Source organism: Xyrauchen texanus, chromosome 2, assembly GCF_025860055.1.
Source record: "Xyrauchen texanus isolate HMW12.3.18 chromosome 2, RBS_HiC_50CHRs, whole genome shotgun sequence".
NCBI lineage: Eukaryota > Metazoa > Chordata > Actinopteri > Cypriniformes > Catostomidae > Xyrauchen > Xyrauchen texanus.
This window is the reverse complement of record NC_068277.1, coordinates 22701796-22724366: the sequence shown is the minus strand read 5'-3', so window position 1 is coordinate 22724366 and position 22571 is coordinate 22701796. Positions and strand designations below refer to the sequence as shown.

At 38.2% G+C, this 22571-nt stretch overlaps 1 protein-coding gene across 2 annotated transcripts in view; it reads right to left on the bottom strand.

Annotated features, from left to right (window-relative positions):
• LOC127657284 (dual specificity testis-specific protein kinase 2-like) overlaps positions 1 to 22571 on the bottom strand; it is a 32830-nt gene that overhangs the window by 7610 nt on the left and 2649 nt on the right. For both annotated transcript variants that reach the window (XM_052146023.1, XM_052146015.1), the window contains exons 3-7: positions 6686 to 6807; positions 4338 to 4386; positions 4064 to 4210; positions 2014 to 2096; positions 571 to 661 (exon numbers count right to left, since the gene is read on the bottom strand). In XM_052146023.1, coding sequence (XP_052001983.1) covers positions 571 to 661; positions 2014 to 2096; positions 4064 to 4210; positions 4338 to 4386; positions 6686 to 6807 — 492 coding nt within the window. The remainder of the gene's footprint in view (positions 1 to 570; positions 662 to 2013; positions 2097 to 4063; positions 4211 to 4337; positions 4387 to 6685; positions 6808 to 22571) is intronic.

The following is a 22571-nucleotide window of genomic DNA, read 5'->3' as shown; positions in this document are numbered from 1 at the left end:
CAACATCGCTGTAACAACATACCCATGCTACATACATATGTCGGTGTGTTACATAAATATATAAAATAAATGCATTTATTGACTACTAATTACCAGAAATCGCAGTTCTGTCACTCTACTCTAACAGTTTGAAATGCCCGCCAAAGCACTTCCTGGAACTATCTGAAGTCTACGTGAATCACGTGACGATCAAGCATTTAGAACTTCCGTTGTCGCAACTCTCTCTCTTATATGGCTCTGCACAAGCCGTATCCTTGCTACCTTTGATTAAAATACTCACATGACTGAGAATGCCGCATAGGTGAGAAAGAAATTTTAGGAGGGGAGAAATATGGTACAAAACACTATTTTTTTTAAATAATTTGGGACACTAGAAAGTGCTTAAATACGGGACTGTCCCGGGAAAAACGGGACGTCTGGCCACCCTACGTTTATCTCAGTGTAAGGTTCATAGTGGTGCTAAATTGGAATCTGATATTATTGCATAATAGCAGTAATCTGATGAGTTATCTGAGTGAAAGAGTCATTTAAATGGTTTGTGTCTGGGTAATCAGTCACACTGTATCAAACCTTTTCATCATAGAGTTCTCCTCTAAGCACTTCCGGAGCCATCCAGTAGGGGGAGCCAACTACAGCCAAGGTCTGTTTGTCCACCTCAATACTGAAAGGGAAAACAGGAAAAGCAGTTTTTTCCCCCCATTCATCTTTCATAACGATTCCTCATTTCCAAATTTAACAGACAATCCCCTAGTCTATAAACCCACACCACTATTATGTGTAAAAATAAAACTAGAGCTCTTCTCAAGTTCTCCATTATAGTTGGCACACTCATAGCCTGCTGAGAGATACTTTCTCAGTTTATTTTGGTCTGGGATAATATACTGGGCATACATAGCCTGAGGAAAGAGGTGAGATGAGAGGAGAGCGAGAGGGAGAGATAAATGGAGTAATGTTCTGCAGTGTAAACAACATTTGGGGATGTGTAGACAGTTAAGGGTTAGTCAGTTTAAGTGCAACGGCAGCTGCAATTCTTTGTCCTTATTAGGAGAGCTCTCCAAAAAGCAATTTAGCACTCTGCTCCATTTCGCACTCAACAGTTTTTACACTTAAACACAAAGAAAAATACTGCTTGGCCACCATGGTCAACAATTCTCGTCCCTCAAATTCAAGATTTTGGTTTACTGGCATGATAAATATACTTGGGATACACAATATCTTCGTGACCATATCAGTATTGGCTGGAATTGACAGCAGGACTTATTTTTTCCAGTCGCAACATTACATTAAGTTTCTATGCCACATTACGAAAGTACTAAAATCATTATCAATATTTTCTATCACATATTAACTTTTTCCTCTGATTTTAATAGAATCACTTAAAATCCTAGACTGGAGATTTCATATGAATAAATACAGTAAATATATAAAACAATATAAATGTATAATATCAGTCATCATATTAATAATGATGCCATTATATAAAAAATAAATATTGCCGTAGGTGCATCCCTAAAATATACTGCAGCCTTCCAGAGACATACAAACATGCTTTCCTATGATGCCATTGTAAAAATAAACAAATGCAGGGCGGAAATGGAACCCTGGTGACATGTACACATTCTGTTCCGGAGCACTAAAAACACACACTATGTCAAGATGTAAAAGGAAGGCTGAACATGAATTGAGACTCATTAAGAGTAAAGTTCAACATCATAACTCAAGTGTAGCTGAAATATTTAACATTAATTTAATTTACACATAGTGTATAGCTCAGTGTGTACACACATCTACACAAATATCAACAGTACACGACTGGAATGGATTTGGAGAGGCTGTGCTAACCTGAAGATGTGCTGACTAAATCACATACACTTAATTATTAACACTCTGGCTACAGATACTAATGCTTTAGGGGAAAATGAAAGATCATCAATCAGTATTTTCGCTCTGTTTCTGGTAGAGGGCAGTATATCTAATCTTGTCTCTTGAGTTATGACGATGCAATTTACTGACCTGTGATCAGGAATTTTCTCTGCCAGACCAAAGTCCCCCACCACCGCACTACAGTGCCCATTCTCCCAGCAAACCAGACAGTTCTGCACAAACACATTTGGAGGAAAAGATGAATGTTTGTGTGCCCTTACCATATGGGCACATTTATGTTTTGGCATGAATCTGATAAATATGACTGTGCCACGTAAGAAAAAGTACCATGGTTTATTGGACATATACAACAGCACTACTGTACTAGAAGTAGACCAATACATGGATGTAACTAGCTGAGGTCACCGAGGTCTGGACCCCAGTAAATGTTTCATATAAAAAAATGTGAAGCTATATACACAACACGCGTCTGCAATTTATTAAATTGCCTTAGGTCAATTTTAACTAACTGCTATTTAGTGTCAAATATGCAAACACTGGCCATGATGAAGACTATACCATTTAATTCATTTGAGTAGCTAATCTATCATAAGTCAATGGTAAAAATCGAATCTTATTTTTGTGAAATTCTTGGCACCTCACCCGGACCTTACTAATTTTCAAACCCTGGTTACAGGCCTGGGCAGATATATTGGTTTTACCAATAAATCAGTGCCTTTTTAGAACTATTGGTTACTGGCAAAGATCTATGCTGATAGTTGCCAAAAAAATTTTTTTAAATTTTTTTATTTGTGGCTGGTGCTGGAGGATTCTACAGTATAAAAGCGGCAGAGGTGATATAAAAACAATCACCGACATCTTGTGGGGATTTGCTGTATCTGACAATAATCATCCAAATTTGTATCCTTATTTCAATGCATATTTAGTTATTTTGATTAGATTATGTTTTTTAAATTGATGTGAGGGCATGCAAAGGAAAAAGTAAGCATATGGAAACGTGCAAAACATACATTAGCCAATTTTTCACTATTGGGCATTGGCCAGGCAAGCCTGGGATATCAACTGGTCAGGCGGGGGCTAATAGCCTCGGACCTCGAGACCAAAATCAATCAGCGTTCCCACCACCAGACCAATAGCCCTGCAATTGCCCTAAAACCCGCCCTTAATATGCCGCCCTGTTACCAACCACACACTCCACCCATTTCACAAGGAAGAGGGAAGCTCAAGTTATCTAGTTCTATTGAATATCGAGTTTATATAGTTTGTACTAACACTAGCTAGCAAGATAAGTTAGGGTTGACAACTTTATTGGTGGGACGATGTCCCAGCACACCATCTATGTATGACCTTGAATCATGGAAAGTTCTTTCTTTGGGCACCGCTTTGACCATTGTGTTTTATCAAATTTGTACTGTGCCTGCATTTTTTTAATCTTCCCCACCTCAATCCCCAGTTGGCCTTTTTTCTCCCAAGGGTAATCGGCCATTGGCCCAGAGAAAGCCCAGGGGAGACATGATGAAGCCCGGAAGTGACAGTGGAAATGCAACTGGAATATGGCATCACTAGCATGCCCACATTTGGCCCGATAGTGAAAATGCAGTTATTGTTTCTCCAACTTTTTATGTCTTGTGAATAATAATAAACCTCATTCCTAATTGAACCTTAACTGGTGAAAAAGTACTGTATATACATACAACACCTTTCATCTGGATAATTTACAGACTATAAAAAGCTTAAATTGGCAAATACTTGTATATAGAGCATTGTAACGAAGCAAAGTCCCTGGTGTGTTTCAGGCTTCTTTTTAGCTAAAAGTGCAATAAACTGCATTTAGGATTTAATTCATTTTGGACTTTTGGGTCTGTGCTCGTCATTGTAAGGAAAGACCAAGACATTTTTTCAACATTCTGTAAATTAATTGTAAAAATTATTGGCTGATTAACCAGCCTTTTCCATCACCTTAGTTATCGATCATCCTCTATTCTGTATCATTTGAGTACCTTAAATTTGATTGAAATAGCATCGAATATGAATATGGCAATCCTTCAGTGCCATGGTATGCATCAAAGTGTATTTATAAAATTATATACATCACTACTGCATAATTCCACTGTAGTACAGTGCTCTTATTGTATCTGCAAGTGTATCTATAATATATGCCCTTCCTGTGTGTGTGTACCTTTGATGTGAGGTCTCTGTGGAATATGCCCTTGCTGTGGAGGTACTGCAGTCCTCTGGCAATGTCCATACTGAGGCTTATTCTCAAAGACCAGGTGAGGAACACATCACTGTTCAACAGCTGCTCCAGGTTACCACCATTAATGTACTACAACACACATAAACACAGGTCAAACATTTCTTCAATTTAACATTTTAAATGACACAGTAGACATGCTGTGTGTCACGATTAAAGCCATTACACTGTTTGTACATATTTTCTCTTTCTACCTCACCTCTGTTAGAGCATGGAGATGTCCCTCATGCACACACACTCCTACAAACCTAAAGAGACACATACACACAAATGGGCATTAAGGGTGTTGAGAGGGAACAAAAAAGAAGCCAAAAATCAACCCACTTCCTGTCAAACAAATCCCATTTTCCCAGCCTTCTAAAAATAACCTCCTTGAATGCTGCCAACTTGCCCATCTCCCCACACCACTCTCGATACAAGGGTGCCCCAGCAGACTTCCACCCCCCTGAGGATTACTTGTCTGCCGATCATAACGCCGACTAGGACCCAACTTTTCAAATGAATATCCCCAATATTAATAACCAACCTAGATACAGAGTCTTGGGCAAAATGAAAACTGAGTGCCACATAACGTCACACATAAAGCTCTGAACCCTCAACCAAAATTCTTGGATCTTAACACATCCCAAAAAACATTTGTTGTGTCCCTGTCTTCTGACTGGCATCACCAGCAGGTGGGTGTGTCTTTAAGACCAAGCCTATACAATCTAGAGGGGGTCAAATAGACCATGTAAAATCTTACATTTCATCAGACGCACCCTTGCATCTCTAGTAGACTTGACGTTTTTTAGAATCCTAGCCCACACTCCTTCCTCCAATACCAAGTCTAAATCTTTCTCACATAATCTCTTAAGAGAAGTTGAAGCTCCATCCCCAGACTCTGAATTAACAGGGAGGGAGTAATACACTGATGCCTCATGATCTTTTCCAAAAGCAGTAATCACCTCTCCCAGAGTATCTGCCACTTTATGGGGGTGTATGCTACTCCCAAATATAGTAAAGAGCAGGTGGCACAGCTGTAAATACCTAAAGAACTGAGATCTGGGAATCCTAAAATGTCTAACCATATTTCAAAAGGATCTCAACACTCCACTCTTATATAGGTCACCGAGCGTATTAACCCCCCTCACAATATACTCTGTCTAGCAGAAAGGGGACATAATACATAATTTTGGTTTCAGCCATATGCTCGAGGCAACATTTAAATAAATCTCCAAATTAAACACTCTGTACACTTGTCCATACTGCGTGCAAATGCAAGATAATGGGGTGTAACTTAACTTCACCGTTAAGTTTAATAGAAAGGCTTTGCAATGGCGAAATAGGGGCAAGAACATCCTGTTCAATACAAAACCAGGGAGGTGCTCTCTCAGGTGGAAGCGACCAATGAGCCAAATGTCTGAGCCCGAATGCATAATAAAACTAAATCTTGGGTAGGACTAGCCCACCTTTGTCAATTGGCCTATGTAACTTTTGAAATGTAATATGGGATGCTTACCATTCCAAATTGCTTGAAATAAGAAAGGGGGACATCTACCGGGAGAGATTGTAGCAGGTAGTTGAATTTTGTAATACAATTAATTTTAATAACATTAACCTTCCCAATCATAGATAAATGTAATAAAGTCCAGCTGCCCATGTCGCTCAATCCTTTTTATTGAGGGGTCAAAATGAAATAAAACACACAAATTTGCTAGGAATAAAATGCCCAAATATTTAATGCCCTGTTTGGGCCACTGGAAGACGCCCAGCTGAAAAGCCGCCGCTGGGCAGTACGCTGTCAGAGCCAAAGGTTCGGATTTAGACCAAGTGACTGTATCCTGAGTAGTAGTATCCATATAATTCTGTGGTGGCAAGGCATAGATCTAGTGGGGCCGGAGAAGAATAATAAAATATAATCGGTGTAAGGCAAAAGCTTATGCACTATATCTCCAGCCACCACCCCTGGAAAATCATCTTCCTTTCTTATTGCGGCTGCTAACTTTATGGCATCTCTTGAAATGGCCAAATCCTGTCACAAATGGTTGTCGCTCATGTCGCCAGAAGATGTCAGCTCTGTGACTGCGAGTCACTGACTACATGAATGGAGCTTTAAGGTCTGGGCACAAGACGTATGACTCAATAGCTGCGCGCTACACATTTATTTATAGTTTTCATGCCTCGATTGGACTCATTTATTTAATGATGCAGTTTCAACTATGATAAAACTTGACGGTGTTATAGATGACACTATCTTGGATATTTACTTCAGGCACTGTCACTATGGTTACAGGTGTTGGAATGCAGGCTGGACTTTGGTTATTCGTTCATACAGATAATTTTCAAGCCACTGCTGTAAGCTATGTGGACATATCGAGACTCATTTGTAAGTAAATGTATCCGTCAATCCCAAACACTGACTGTGTGAACATTGCCAAAGAATCATATGGGTTTTAAACAAAATGACGTCAAATAAATAAAACAAATGCCAGAATTTTAATTTTTGGGTAAGCCATCTCTTCAGATATAAGGGCAGTTTCACAGAGGATTATATGGTTGGATGCAAACCTGAGTATGTTGGGATGTCGGAGGCGGTTCATCAGCTGAACCTCCTTCAGCATGTTGGCTCGGTTACTGGCCATAGTGTTCATCTTAAGAGCCATCACCTGTCCTGTGATACGATGCTGCACCTTCAGAGAGACAGATAGAAGATCCTCCTGTCACTGGCTGACAAACTAAAGGTTTGCTCTATTCACGGACCAGCTGGACCGAGATCTCGGATCATACTCTCACACACACACACACACACACACACACACACACACGTAGTGTTTCCATGTTTTATGGGGACTTTCCATAGACATAATGGTTTTTATACTGTACAAACTTTATATTCTATCCCCTAAACCTACCCCTACCCCTAAACCTAACCCTCACAGAAAACTTTCTGCATTTTTACATTTTCAAAAAACATAATTTAGTATGATTTATAAGCTGTTTTCCTCATGGGGACCGACAAAATGTCCCCACAAGGTCAAAAATTTCGGGTTTTACTATCCTTATGGGGACATTGGTCCCCACAAAGTGATAAATACAGGCTCGCTCACACACACACACACACACACACACACACACACACACACACACACACACACACACACACATCCCAGATTTCAAAGTCACTGGCTCCAGTAAACAATTTTCTGCACTCAGGGGTAGGGCTGCATGATTTGGTCCAAAAAAAATCATATTGAAGATATTTTGACAAATATTGTGCTTGTCAATACTTGAACAAAAAGATGATAAACATTAATTAATTAATTATCAAAGCTAAAAGGACCAAAAGACCTAAACTCAGATATCCGACTTTCACACAAGACTTTTAGTTCAATCAAGTTCTCTTTGAATTTACATGGACCGAGATCAGAATCAGAAAAAGCTTTATTGTCAAGTATGTTTTTTACACATACAAGGAATTTGTTTCGGTGTTGTAGGCGCGTGTCACACATTCTCTAAATATAGAAAAACAAGTATTAAAATATAAGCAATACTAATATAAATATGTCCACACAGTATATATTAAACGTAAGAATAAATATAAAAGAGCAGCAGAGTAAGTACAGTGGCATGTAGAGCCAGAGGTGGAGTGCGGAGAGTGTCAGGGTGGGTACCGGGCCTTGTTGATAAGGCTAGTGGCGGATGGGAAGAAACTGTTCTTGTGGCGTGAGGTTTTTGTCCTAATGGACCTCAGCCTTCTGCCAGATTGGAGAGTCTCAAAGAGATTGTGGCCAGGGTGGGAGAGATCAACCACAATCTTTCCTAGCCCACACTCCTTCCTCCAATACGGAGTCTAAATCTTTCTCACATAATCTCTTAAGAGAAGTTGAAGCTCCATTCCCCAGGCTCTGAATCAACAGGGAGGGAGTAATACACTGATGCCTCATGACCTTTTCCAAAAGCAGTAATCACCTCTCCCAGAGTATCTGCCACTTTATGGGGGTGTATGCTACTCACAAATATAGTACAGAGCAGGTGGCACAGCTGTAAATACCTAAAGAACTGAGATCTGGGAATCCTAAAATGTCTAAAGATAAACAAATATTCACAGACTCCTATATGATGATGCACAATACCTTATTCAGCACCATATTTAATTTTTTACAGGAATTAAAATGAGGCTGTGAAGGATTGGCTTCCAGTCTCTTCAATGACATACACTGCATAAAGTTCCTAGATCATATCTCATTTTTACAATTCGTGTTTTCTGGAGTTTTTGCTAAATTAAATATTTTGGAATGATGTTTTCACAATGTTTTGTCATCAACGGCAATTTAAACAACAGCACAATTCATTGAAAAGACTATACTCCCCATTTTAAGACTGCTACGATTTAAGTGCAGTTCCATGCAATATGTCATATGCGCAAAGTGTGCATGGCCATGAAGTTTTGGTATTTTTGTGCAAGCATGCACAAAGTCTTAAGCATGATGAAAGAGCACACACAAAGCCTATTTATAAGAATTTGTTAGTGTGAATGAACTGTATGCTATGCATTAGAAGAATACAAATATGGACAATCTAACATTCTTTTACACATTAACTACTAAACCCTGTTGAATACGCAAGGCAAATGTAGGGCTTTTTTTAACTAATTGGATTAATTATAAAAGAATCTATGTATAATTGATCTACCGACACAAATAATGGCTAGCATTAAAAGTGATAAATAGCTATTTGATGTCATCTTCTGGTGGAATACCCAGACTCCAAATGCAGGAATTTAGTTTATACTTCGCAATGAGAATAGACGTGGTTCTCACAATTCTTCGCCCAATTACCTATTTCTCAGGAAAATAGCAAATTGCGATTTGCACCACTTCATTTACATACATCCACAGTTTGCACGCATATGGCCACGGATAGCACAAGCACTCCAAACCAAGCCCATTTGTGCTGGCACGAAAACTGCGCTTAAAATTAGTGTTCTCACGAAAATCAGATAAGCTGCACGGTTACAGCTCGTAGCGCTGTGCCTAGCAGGGTCTTGAAAATAGAGCCCTATAAGTCTATCCCTCACAGTCTTGTTTTCATTCCTGTTAAAAATGTAATATACTGCTACTTAAGATCCATAAATGAGACTATAAAATCATTAGGCAAGATGTTCAAGATTTTTTGTGTTTCAGGGGTTCTAGTGCACTCTGAAGTAGATTCTTCCATCATTTAATGCTGGTCCTTCCCACTTCTCTCATTTGTTCGAGTGGTCCATCAGGTCTTAGTCAGGGCACATGCACATAACATCTCACAAAAAATATACAAAAGACTCACAACACACTATTTGGCATCAAGCTGTCTGGTTGCCTTTATGACATGCAGAACCCTGAGTGTGTGTATGTCGATCACTTCGGGCATGTCTTCATCTTTCAAACCTGTGCCTCAGCCTAAGGCAGCTTTGATACAGAAGTTGCCATGAAACCTTTACAAATAAATATTTTGCTTTAGGAAAGAACAAAACAAAGGTATGCTCATTTATAACATTATATTTTGGTTCTTGGCAACTACAAAACAAATTAAATAATAATAATTAACTGTCATTCATTTTGATTCATGACGTAGCAATTATTTACGCATATTTTATCACTATTAAAGTATTCTATTGACATTATCTCAAAAGTTTGCCTGTTTAAACTTGTTCACTTATGACATAGAGACATTTCCACACATTCACACAACTGATGTTTACATACACTTTGTTAGTATTTTGTAGCATTGCCTTTAAATTGATTAACTTGGGTCAAACATTTTGGGTAGCCTTCCACAAGCTTCCCACAATAAGTTGGTTGAATTTTGGCTCATTCCTCCAGATAGAACTGGTGTAAATGAGTCAGGTTTGTAGGACTCCTTGCTCGTGAATATTTTTTAAGTTCTGCCCACAAATTTCCTATCGGATTGAGGTCAGGGCTTTGTGATGGCCATTCCAATACCTTGAATTTGTTGCCTTAAATGGCTGATGTCTTGAGATGTTGCTTCAATATATCCACATAGTTTTCCTTCCTCATGATGCCATCAAGTGCACCAGTACCTCCTGCAGCAAAGCACCCCCAAACATGATGCTGCCACCCCCATGCTTCACGGTTGTGATGGTGATCTTCGGCTTGCAAGCCTCACACTTTTTCCTCCAGTTACATTTTTGTTTCATTAGACAAGAGGACATTTCTCCAAAAAGAATCCCCATGTGCACATACAAACTGTAGTCTGGCTTTTTATGGTGGTTTTGGAGCAGTGGCTTCTTCCGTGCTGAGCAGTTTTTCAGGTAATGTCGATATAGGACACATTTTTACTGTGGATATAGATACTTGTCTACCAGTTTCCTCAAGCATCTTCACACAGCATCCTTTGCTGTTTTTCTGGGATTGATTTGCACATTTCACACCAAACTATGTTCATCTTTAGGAGACAGAATGCTTCTCCTTCCTAAGCAGTATGATGGCTGCACGGTCCCATGGTGTTTATACTTGCGTACTATTGTTTGTACAGATGATACCTTCAGGAATTTGGAAATTGCTCTCAAGGATGAACCAGACTTTAATTTTCCCCATGATGTCAAGCAAAGAGGCACTGAGTTTGAAGGTAGGCCTTAAAATACACCTCCAATTAGCCTATCAGAAGCTAATTGGCTAAAGGTTTGAAATAATTTTCTGGAATTTTCCAAGCTGCTTAAAGGTACAGTTAACTTAGTGTATGTAAACTTCTGACCCACTAGCATTGTGATATATATATATATATATATATATTCAATTAAAAGTGAAACAATCTGTCTGTAAACCATTGTAGGAAAAATTACTCAATATTTACACAAAGTAGATGTCCTAAACGACTTGCCAATACTATAGTGTGCTAATATGAAATCTGTGAGCATATGAAAACATCTCACACACACAGACACACACACCTTTTGACACTTGGGACAATTGATGGACTTGTGTACAACTATTACACAAGGTGCAAACATTCATTGATGACAACACACTACTATATGTATACTATACTCTATGAAGTTATCGGTCTCTTATATATGCATAATTATGAAAGGGGTGTGAACATTTATGAGACTAAATGGAATGCAAACTAATCATCTCAACTATATATATAATTTATTAAATCTCAGATTAACTTCCTTTTCTTCCTGTCTAAATTGAGCAATTCTAAAATATCGGGATAACAATGAGCACCATTATCTGCTGTGAAAGTCTGGTGTTATTCAATAGCAGGAAACTTAATGCATAAACGATATGATAGAACACAACCCTGCAGCTAAAGTGCAGGAGTGTACATGCATGTGTGTGTGTGTGTGTTTTCTCACTGCTTTTATCAAAGGTAAACACTGCTGAGGTGTAGTGCCTTCACAGGGCTGGACACAGAAGACGCCCTGAACACACATTTTATGTGTGTATTTTCAGCAATGTGGAATTATGAACATTGTTATTCTGGTGCCACAATTGAAGAGCACCAAATCTTATTTCAACCAGCCTGTTCAAAGCATTCGCCACAAAACTACTGTAGATGCCATTGGACTTGATGTTAAGGAGGTTACAAACTTGCTACTTTGTGTCAACTTGCAAAGAGTACTTTGTCCATAAAAAATGTATTTAGGGGAGAGAGAGTCATTAATAAGAGACAGTTTTCAACTGATCTCAAAGTTGCTCAGTAGGCAACGAGAAATGGAACCAAAGTAAAACTATTATACCTTATTATATTTCATGTCTCCTATAAACTGTAATTACAAGAAAACCTCTAAAAGAGCCATAAAAATCCAAAAATATATATAAACATAATATATATTAAATGTGATTGTATGAAAGGCGTTCCAATTAGGCCGAAATCTATAGAGCTTTCAATGGAATCCTGCAGATGTGCCACACACACGTAATACACTTTCGTTCTACACCAGAGATGTCAGACAGGTGAAACAGTGCCTAAATGCAGCGGGGTTGCTCCAAATATTGTGGAGTGAGAGTGCATGAAAACCAGCTGTGCAGAGTATGGATGTGTATACAGGGTACAACAAGTGATTAAGCCCATTTCTATCAGCAAACATCTCACATCGTTTAGACAGATGGTCTTGGACAATGAGACAGCACATAACATTTTCACAAGCAAGTTTCTCCTGTACTGACGAACCCCAGTACAGGAGACTGCTTTAAGACCGACCCCCCCATGTTAAAAACAGCATCATCACTATTTGAAAAAAGTAATTTTTGATCAAATCTACACAGACCCCACATCATGCAGCCATCACTCCAACACCTTATCCTTGAGTAATCATGCTAAGTTGCTAATTTGGTACAAGAACATCCTTTGCCATTAAATCAAACACAGCTGAAAGCCATTTAGTTTGTTAAATGAAGCTTAAAATTGTCTGTGTTTGGTTTTGAGTTGTCTTAAGTTCAATATTAGGTAAAAAAAACAGCTTTCTTTAGAAACTCGTCAGTCAATTATTGTTTTGAGGAATTAAGGCTATACAATGCTTCAAATTGCCAAAAAAGGTTTCATACAAAAGTTGTACACTACAGTCAAAGTACAAATGGCTCTAACAAGGACAGAAAGAGATGTGGAAGGCCAGATGTACAACTAAACAAGAGGATAAATACAGTCTCTAGTTTGTGAAATTGATGCCTCACATGTCCTCAGCTGACAGATTCATTGAATTCTACCTGCTCAACACCAGTTTCATGTACAACAGTAAAGAGAAGACAGGGGTGCAGGCCTTATGGGAAGAATTGCAAAGAAAAAGCCACTTTTGATACAAAAAAAAACAAAGAGTGGGCAAAGAAAATTGGAAGAGTGTTATGGATCTTAAACCCATTGAGCTTTTGTGGGATCAGTTAGACTGTAAGGTGTATGAGAAGTGCCCGACAAGACAGCCACATCTATGGCAAGTGCTACAGGAAGCATGGGGTGAAATGTCACCTGAGTATCTGAACAAACTGACAGCTAGAATGCCAAGAATCTGCAAAGCTGTCATTGCTGCATGTGGAGGATTTTTTGTAGAGAACACTTTGCAGAAGTTTAAGAAGTTCTGAACATTTCTTTTCAAATTGTAATAGTAATTTTTCACGTTATTAATGTTCTGACTATACATTGTAATCAGTTGAATGCCACTTTGGTGAAAAAAGTACCAATTTCTTTCCATAAGAGCAAAATCTGTACATTATTCCAAACTTTTGGCCAAAAAAAAGTTGTACAACTACTGATTATTTTGATAATCGATTATCTAATGATTATTAGAACGATTATTAGACTATTCGTCATTAGCTCTTAACCTATTATTCAGCCTGTGCCCCGACTTAAAAGGTTGCATTAAATGTGCTAACTAACAACAAAATCATCTTTTAAAAATATCTCTAAGTGACATTCACCGAATTGACGGGAAACAACTTAAGTTTAATTCAGTGAAGAGATTCACTGCAAAAAATCCTATTGTTATAAAAAACAAGATACATTTACTTGAGAAGCAACATATAAGTTATTTAGACTTGAGATTATGAGGATGTATCTTAAATCTAAGTTTATTTTGCATTAAGTGTATTTTTTCACTTGGTTATAATTCAGTGCAGTAAAGACAAAATATACTTATATTCAAGCTCTATTCTCCAAAAGCAAGTCTAAATATTTTATATGCTGCTTCTCAGGTGAATGCATCTTTTTTAAAGGATTTTTAGATATTTTAAAATATTTGTATTTTTAATATTATATTCAACATACTCAGACAATATTTTTTCTTCTGCAGTATAGCTGCTAAAGAAAATGAACATTGTTTTAAAGGAGTTTTAGATATTTTTATTGGAAAACAAGCCAAAACAAATCAAATCATAAACATTTTTTACACCGTATAATGGGGTAATTCAAAAATCATATTAATAAAGCTGCATACTGCTAATTTTCTTCACGATAAGAAATGCACAGTGACATATATATTATGACGTACTCAAGGGACGAGCGTCCTGTGACGGAGTGCGTATCAGCCGTATGCAGTTTCAAACTCTCCCCTTAGATCGCGACATTTGCGCAACTCATAGAAGACGCTGAAAACACAGAGAAATGCCAGTTTTGGAGTTTGAAGTTATTTACATGACCTGCTTCTGTATTATTTGAACTTTAATAAAGCTATAATGCATTAAATATACCTGCATTTAAGATGTAATGCCTGAGTGTTTCCTTTAAATAGCTCCGACTCAACTTATTCCACAACAAGAGTGCTTCTGAATTTACTTATTATTTAATTTTTTTGGTATAATTCCCTCATAATTTGCAATCTACATCACCTGAAGCTGTTTGGAAAGTTTAGAGTGCATTTGGACTGTGAGCTGTGTAATTCTTCCTCTCCTCAGACAGACGTGAACTGCAGTGCTGCTCTCACTCATCATTAGAGATTAATGTGATCTCATGTTACGTTAAATTAGATCAAATGACAATTTGACAACTAAAATTTTTGTCGACAATTTTTTAGTGTCGAAGTTGTCGATAATGTCGACTAATTGTTTCAAACCGGTGTGAATGCAGATCACACCGGTTTGATTGTACGCATCTGAGCCCAGCCTCGGGTTATCACACTGGTTTGATCGAACGTGCGAAAGGGTTAGTGTCATTCACCCACTTTCACACTACAGCACACTGGCGGAGTGTGCCCTGCTGCAGTCCAAATAGAACATTTAACAGGCCCTAAAACACTCACACACATAAAACATTTTCCTTCATCATTGCTTGAATCTTTTATAAATTGAAAAGACCTTGCACTTTTCTTTTACACTGTAAAGAGTATGCTTTTTTTAATCAAATTCCAAAGATCGGTACCCAAGATGCACATGAACATCAACCCCTGCTATCTTTAGAAAATGATTAATGAAAATGTCCTATACTGTAATATCACATGACTGTGATTCAGGGCTATTGCTGCCAGCACTGAACAATGTAGTATGTATCTAATAACCACATGCTCGTAATTTTTTTTTTTCAGCAGTGGTCTGGCTGGCAAAGGCTTGAATGTTTTTATAACTTCATGCATTACATGCCGCATTCTAAATTTCACTTGCAGTTTTCTAGTGAAATGAACAATACAGGCACTACAAAAAAATTATTGCGTTTTATTCACTTTCACACACACACACACACACACACAAAAAAAAGTACAACAGATGATTATTGCTCACACTGCTGTTGTTATATCAAAACACTCAAGCCCAGCCAAGCAGGTAAGCTGACGCATGAGCCGAAAGTGTCATAGAAGTGACACGAAATGTGATATGCAACACTGAAAGCCAATTTTCTGAAGCAATGCTTTTAGGACACTGTCAGTTAGGTTTAGGTGTTGGTTTTGGGTAAGGATTAGGTTTGTAGCGGTATACCGGTTTCACGGTATACCACGGTTTGAAAATTGATGGTTATCATACCATGTACATTTGCTTATCTATGGTATTGAGAAAAAAAATGCAACCAGATGGAGAATCTCACATGCGCATCTCCTTTATTCCTTGTCTGCCTGTCAGACTCGTCAACTTGCAACACACACACACACACACACACACACACGCACACACGCACGCAGCGGAGAAAATGTCAGAGAGAAGAGAGGTGAGGGGGTCTGACATGAGTGTGTGTGTGTGAGTTAAAAGTGTTTCTCAACTGGTCTATTCGGACTGGGTCGTGGACCGCAGGGAAAGAACAATGCCATGGTTCTCCCATTGAAGATATTTCGGCGGGCGCCCAAGTGATCTACTATTTAGGACTGCCGAGGCAGATTTAATGATAATCTCGCAAACAGCTAAAGCAGACGTGCCCGCGGGCTGGATCAGGCCCTCCACATGGTTTAATGTGGCCCGCGGCTCATTTATCGTAAAATCTTTTTTTTTTTCTTCAGTTAACTTGCATTGGAACCTAACGCGTCTCCACAAGCGTTTAACATGCTCAGGGTTGCCAGATAAGAGACGCAACACCCCCAGTTTGAGATTTATACTTGCGCAAATTAGAAATATTCTGCCTAATGTTATACTTATTTTGTGCAATTTGGAAACGATGCACGCAAGTGCACTTTTTCAGTCTCTCACTTTCCCCTTTGAACAAACTTAGCGATCTGTAGTGCAATATTCTGCTCAAGGAAAAGTGTTATACGGCTACTTTGTGTCCATTCTTGAGGCTGCTTGTGATGTTTGGTGCTACTAAGCGTGCAGGTAAACCACCTCAGTGATTAAATTCAATATGAAAGTAGATCTCGAAAGACAAATTTGTGCAATTTAGAAATGTTGAAGTCCCTTCGTACCTGTATGTTAATCTAACTCTTGCAGTAATAATTTATCATAGTCATGCCGTCTGTGTTATTCAGTTGCGTGCTGAAAGTCAAACCATCGAGACCCGCATCATGACCCTTTTAGCATGTAAATGGGTAAAGTTTTAGAAAAAACTTTGATGAATGTCCTTGTACTGGAAAACCATGAACAAAACTAGGCAACATAAAAGGAAATGCAACCCAGGATACATTAAATACAGGTTATGTTTAATCTATGGCAGATCACCACTTGATGTCCAATGTAAAATCTGTCCTGAAGCAGAACCAGTTGAGAAGCATTGAGTTAAAGGTACAGACAGGAGCAGTATATGTTCATTATTAATAATCATAGGACATTAATTCAAAAGCTCACACAGCTGATGTTATTTTTCATTTAGTAGTTCATTTAACATGCTATGATAAAATGTAAACTAACATGCTTTAGTTATATAACATGTTATATTTACATGCTAGTTTTTTTAGAATTCTGTTTATTATAATGCTGTTATCTTTCTTATTTTTTCTATTTATTTTATTTTCAAAAGGGAGACAATTTTTTTTTTTTTTTACACATACTTAAAATAAACGGTTTTAAGTTTAAATTATAAAAATAAATAAATAAAATAACCCTTCTGTTTTCACCAATGGTAATTGTGTAATACCGTGATATTTTCTGAGACGGTCATCATACCGTGAAAATCTCATACCGTTGCAGCCCTAGTAAGGATGTCTGTATTGTTTACCTCTCATTTGTTTTTAGGACACTATCGGTAAGATTTGGGTTACGGTTTTAGGCTAGGGATGTACATTTAACTTATTAAAAACTTAATCTAACATTCACCTTAAAAACCTTGTATGATTACGACACCATTTCACCGGCTTTTGGCGCTCCTCACTGGACATTTCACTGGGAAACTGCAGCAAAATTTAATGAAGCACGTAATTTCATTTTGCAAAAATGTTGCCACGTCATGTAATTTCATGAGATCAGGCTGGATAATCTGCTCCTTTTGACTGATGACATCACAGGAGATTAAGCATCATTGTAACTGACCAGAAAAGGGCTAAGGCTGCAAGGATCACCAGCGTTCATGTGCTCATAAACGTATCAACTTATGCAATACCTTTTGAAAACCAGAAATAATCACATAGGAGTACAGTAAAGTATTAGATCTTTAGTTACCATGTTACTGCTAGATTCTTCATTCTACTGCAATTCTTCATGCCAGAGAAACTTATTTTCTCTTTTTAGAAACTTTCATTCACTTCATAGTCTGTGTAAGTTGTAATATTATACTTATATTTTTGATATAGCTGATTAATCTCATATAGAAATGATGTGTTTGAGTAAGGTGATAAACCCACTAGTGAAGCGCTTCAGTTTAATGGTATTCAGGTCTTTTGGCTCCCACTGTGAACGAAAATGTATCAGCTGATATAAGACCTAAAATAAATAGACATAATAGAATGAGTATATTGAAGTATTAAATCCTAACTGATCAATTATCCTCATGATGCATATTTTTCATCTCCTCTTCATTAACAGAATAAAAACAAAACTTGATAATTTTTGTCTGTAATTTCAATGACAAGATCAATGTGTATGAAAACATCATAACCCCTATAAAAAAAAATGTATATAGTGAAAGACCAACACAAAAACTAGCATCAACATTAAGTTTAGCCCAGTTATTTGGCATTTAGCAGACACTTTTAGTCCATACAGTCTCTATTATCATTTTGTTTTTTATTTATTACAGGAACAGAACTCCTGTAATAACCTAGGGCTAAAAGCCTTGCTCAAGGATCCAATTACAACAGAAGAGTCAAGCAATTTCCTGATTCACGAGATGCCCCTTTCAGTTTTTAAATCTCGAATTTTAGTTTTTACCATCTAAAAATCTGTAATTACACTGACACCAAAACATTTTCAATATCACAAAAACACAACCGTAAGAACACAGGTAAGGTTGCTCCAACATGCAGTTTCAAGTAGGCTTCAAACATCGTTCAGAATGCTCTGATATTTAAAACATACGCAAACACAAACAAACGTGTGCAGGAGCACACAGCTCAGTGGCAGCAATGGAGCTTAACAGCCATGCATGCCCTGACAAGAGACACTGAGGACCAAGAATAGAAAGAGAGAGAGAGAGAGAGAGAGAGAGAGAGAGAGAGAGAGAGAGAGAGAGAGAGAGAGAGAGAGAGAATGCAAAAGGGAAGCACTAAAGTGGGACTTTGTTGTCAATCAGGCTTTCAGAATCGTGTCAAAACTAGCTTGCAAATTGTTTACAACCTCAAACTGTCTGACCAATCAGACTACTTTTTTACCATTCAGTCCATAAATCCCTTTCTGCTCAAACTTTACTGTCAACAAGACCACAATGTACGGTTGTGTGCTTTCCTAGAAAACTTTCCACTACACTCCACAAATCAATGTTTAATGGACGTGAGTCTTGAGCCCATCTTCAAAATGTATGACACAGAGGAAAGGAGGTAACCAGATCCAATCTACAAGCATCTTTTCTAATTGTGGATCTAACGTTACCGTGACATAACCCCTTTGTCAAATCCAGAGCAGCATGCAGTCACCACACTAATTACAGGATTTCAAAAACACACTGGCACTCAATGAGCACTCTCGATACACAAAGCTCAAACAGAAGACTACACAAATACATTAACACATGAATATTTCAATAAGTTCTATACACTTTTTTCCAACTTTTAATGAAAGCTCAAATTTGATTTTCATCCACGCTCTTCTGCTATACGATCTCTATGTCCAGCGTAATTTGATTGAAACGATGAAAATAGAACATAATTCTCCACTATGAATATTCAACTCACTATCACAATAAAGTTTCTCATTTAAACTGCATGCAAGTGACAAGACACGTTTAGTCAGACAAGGCTGACACATATGCAACACTAAGAATTTCAAAACAGGCATCTGTAAACAAATGATGCTAGACCTTTTCTTCATCATCTGGTTGTATGAGATCAGTTTCCCTAAAGTCTACACGAGTCTCCTACCACAGGTGTAGTTGATAATATGAATTACAGACATGTTCCACTCTGTTTGGCCAGAAAATGGTCCAAAAACTTTATTTAATTTTGAATAGTCTGTATATCTATTGATCATCATATTCTGTTGCTCAGCTGGTCGACCATGGCACAGTCAACGCAATGGGTTGATTTCCAGTGAACACACATACTGATAAAACGTATACCTTGAATGAACTGTCAGTCTGCCAATTAGATCAAATTTAAATGTTTTATAATTTAAAACCTAAAACAACTATGTAATGTTTTGCTTGTGCCATCTTATATCTTGATATTTTGTTATGTAATGCAATAAAATTCATACAATTCTAGTGCCTTGACTGCACAAATATTTTAGGGCCACTGATGGTATATACCTCAGAATTTATTTTTTTCATACCATGGTGCTACAACTAGCAAACTATTCTCCATGTTTCCATTGTGATTTGAAAAACAACAGACAGAAATTTCTGGCTGTAAATCTCTGTCAGCTTCATGTTCAGGAATCTCACCTAAACAGCCACTTTTGTCTTGCTGCAACTCGAAAGGAAGGCAGCACGCTGAGCACACAATGAGGTGAACATCAAACTGAGGGAAAAACATTCCCTTGTCTTTCATCATTCAGATTTAATCAAAGTAGGCAGAAAAAGGGAGAGAACGGCCATGGTTAGAAGAACGTAATTCAGTGCTGTGAAAAAGTATTTGCCCCATCCTTATTTCTTCTGTTTTTGTGTGCATCTCATACAAAATAGTTTCAAAACTTCAAACTAAATCTAATAAACAAAGGAAATCTGAATAAATACAAAATACAGTTTTTAAATGACAACGTTATTTACTGTAGCAAAAAAGTTATCTAATACCAACTGGGCCAGTGTGAAGAATTCTTTGCCCCCTTAGTTACTAAATGCCCATATCTATTAAACTGCATTCATGATGGGGTTCAGCTGGACTAGACACACCCAGCCCTGTTCAATCAAATCAACACAAAAACAGGACTTTTTCAGCAGCATGAAGTTGGCTAAAAGGTCTCACCCAGTAGCACAATATATGCCAAGGTCAAAAAGATTCCAGAAATGTTGAGGAAAAAGGGGATTGAAATACATCAGTCTGGGAAGGGTTACAAAGCTATTTCAAAGGCTCTGGGACCACAGTGAGAGCCACACCGCCAGGTTGCCAGATTTGAACAAGTTTGCAGGCAAACAACACTGATTGCTGCAGCCATGGAAGCCAGCAATCAAACTGTATCAGAGATGACGGAGTCCACCTGACCTAAAAAGCCTCGCCATCCATCTAAAAATCACCATTACCAGAGGCAAAGTAAAACAAGGACAAATATCATCGCTTGACATTTTCAGTTTCGCTTGTTCCTGTTGTGTGTCAACCCGCATGAGCTTTGAGGCGGAGCAGACAACTCCACAATATTGAATTTGGACTGCAGTACGCATATCAAATACTTGTTGTCAATCTTACATATAGCACCTTTAAATGAGATCAAACGACTATTTGACAATGAAAAATGTCTACAATTTTGTGTCAACATTGTCAATAATGTTGACTAATCGTTTCAGCCCTAACTCTGAATGGCTCAAAAGAAGCTCAATTAAAGTTTTGGAGTGGCCTAGTCAAAGTCCTGTGGCATGACAGGACCTTAAATGGAAGTTCATGCTCAAAAACCCTCCAATGTGGCTGAACTAAAGCAGTTCTGCAAAGAAGAGTGGGACAAAATGACACCACAGCATTGTGAAAGACTGATCTCCAGTTATTGGAAGTGTTTGTTGCAGTTATTACAGCTAAAGGTGGCACAAACAGCTATTAAGTTTAAGGGGGCAGTTCGTTTTTCACATGCTTCAATAAAAAAAACTAAAAAACAAACCAAATAAAATAATAATAATAATATATATATATATATATATATATATATATATATATATATATATATATATATATTTGAAAACTGTATTTTGTTTACTCAGGTTGCCTTTGTTTTATGTTATATCTCGTCTTAAGATCGAATGAAAAACACACAAAAATAGAAGAAATCAGGAAAGGGGGAAATACTTTTGCTGCACTGCAGCCAAGCAAACATATTTCCTCCTGCAAACCTGAAGAAATATCAACCAAGTCATTAGTTGAACAGATGCAGGCATGTCTTGAGGTTTTTCTGACTAATTCTGCAGACATACATGAGATGGAAGAGGAGAAAAAAAACAATTAGACGAGAATGAACAGAAACAGTTTTCAGTCAAGTGCAAAACTCCTTACTATTGCCAGAATCTTCAAAAAAAATACCCTGAAGGATCTGTCACAACAGGTACAGATACTGTGTGATTGCTCAACAGTATCATTGTAGGTAATTGATGTAACTTGAAAGGAACTGTATCTAACTCAAGTTTCAATTTAAATTATTTATTGCACTGGAATATTTATTGGACTTTTACCACATTTAATGTCAAAATAATAAAAGTCATATTTACAAATTTTATAATGCTTTAACTCTAGGCAGAAACAAATAGCATCCATCCATCCATCCATCCATCTTCAACCGCTTATTCGAAGTCGGGTCGCGGGGGCAGCTGCTCCAGCAGGGGGCCCCAAACTTCCCTATCCCGAGCCACATTAACCAGCTCTGACTGGGGGACCCCGAGGCGTTCACAGGCCAGTGTGGCGATGTAATCTCTCCACCTAGTCCTGGGTCTTCCCCGAGGCCTCCTCCCAGCTGGACGTGCCTGAAACACCTCCCTAGGGAGGCGGCCAGGGGGCATCCTTACCAGATGCCCAAACCACCTCAACTGACTCCTTTCAACGCAAAGGAGCAGCGGCTCTACTCCGAGCTCCTCACGGATGACTGAGCTCCTCACCCTATCTCTAAGGGAGAAGCCCGCCACCCTTCTGAGGAAGCCCATTTCGGCCGCTTGTACTCGCGACCTAGTTCTTTCGGTCATGACCCAACCTTCATGACCATAGGTGAGGGTAGGAACAAAAATTGACCGGTAGATCGAGAGCTTTGCCTTCGGCTCAGCTCTCTTTTACGTGATAACGGTGCGATAGAGTGAGCGCAATACCGCCCCCGCTGCCCCGATTCTCCGGCCA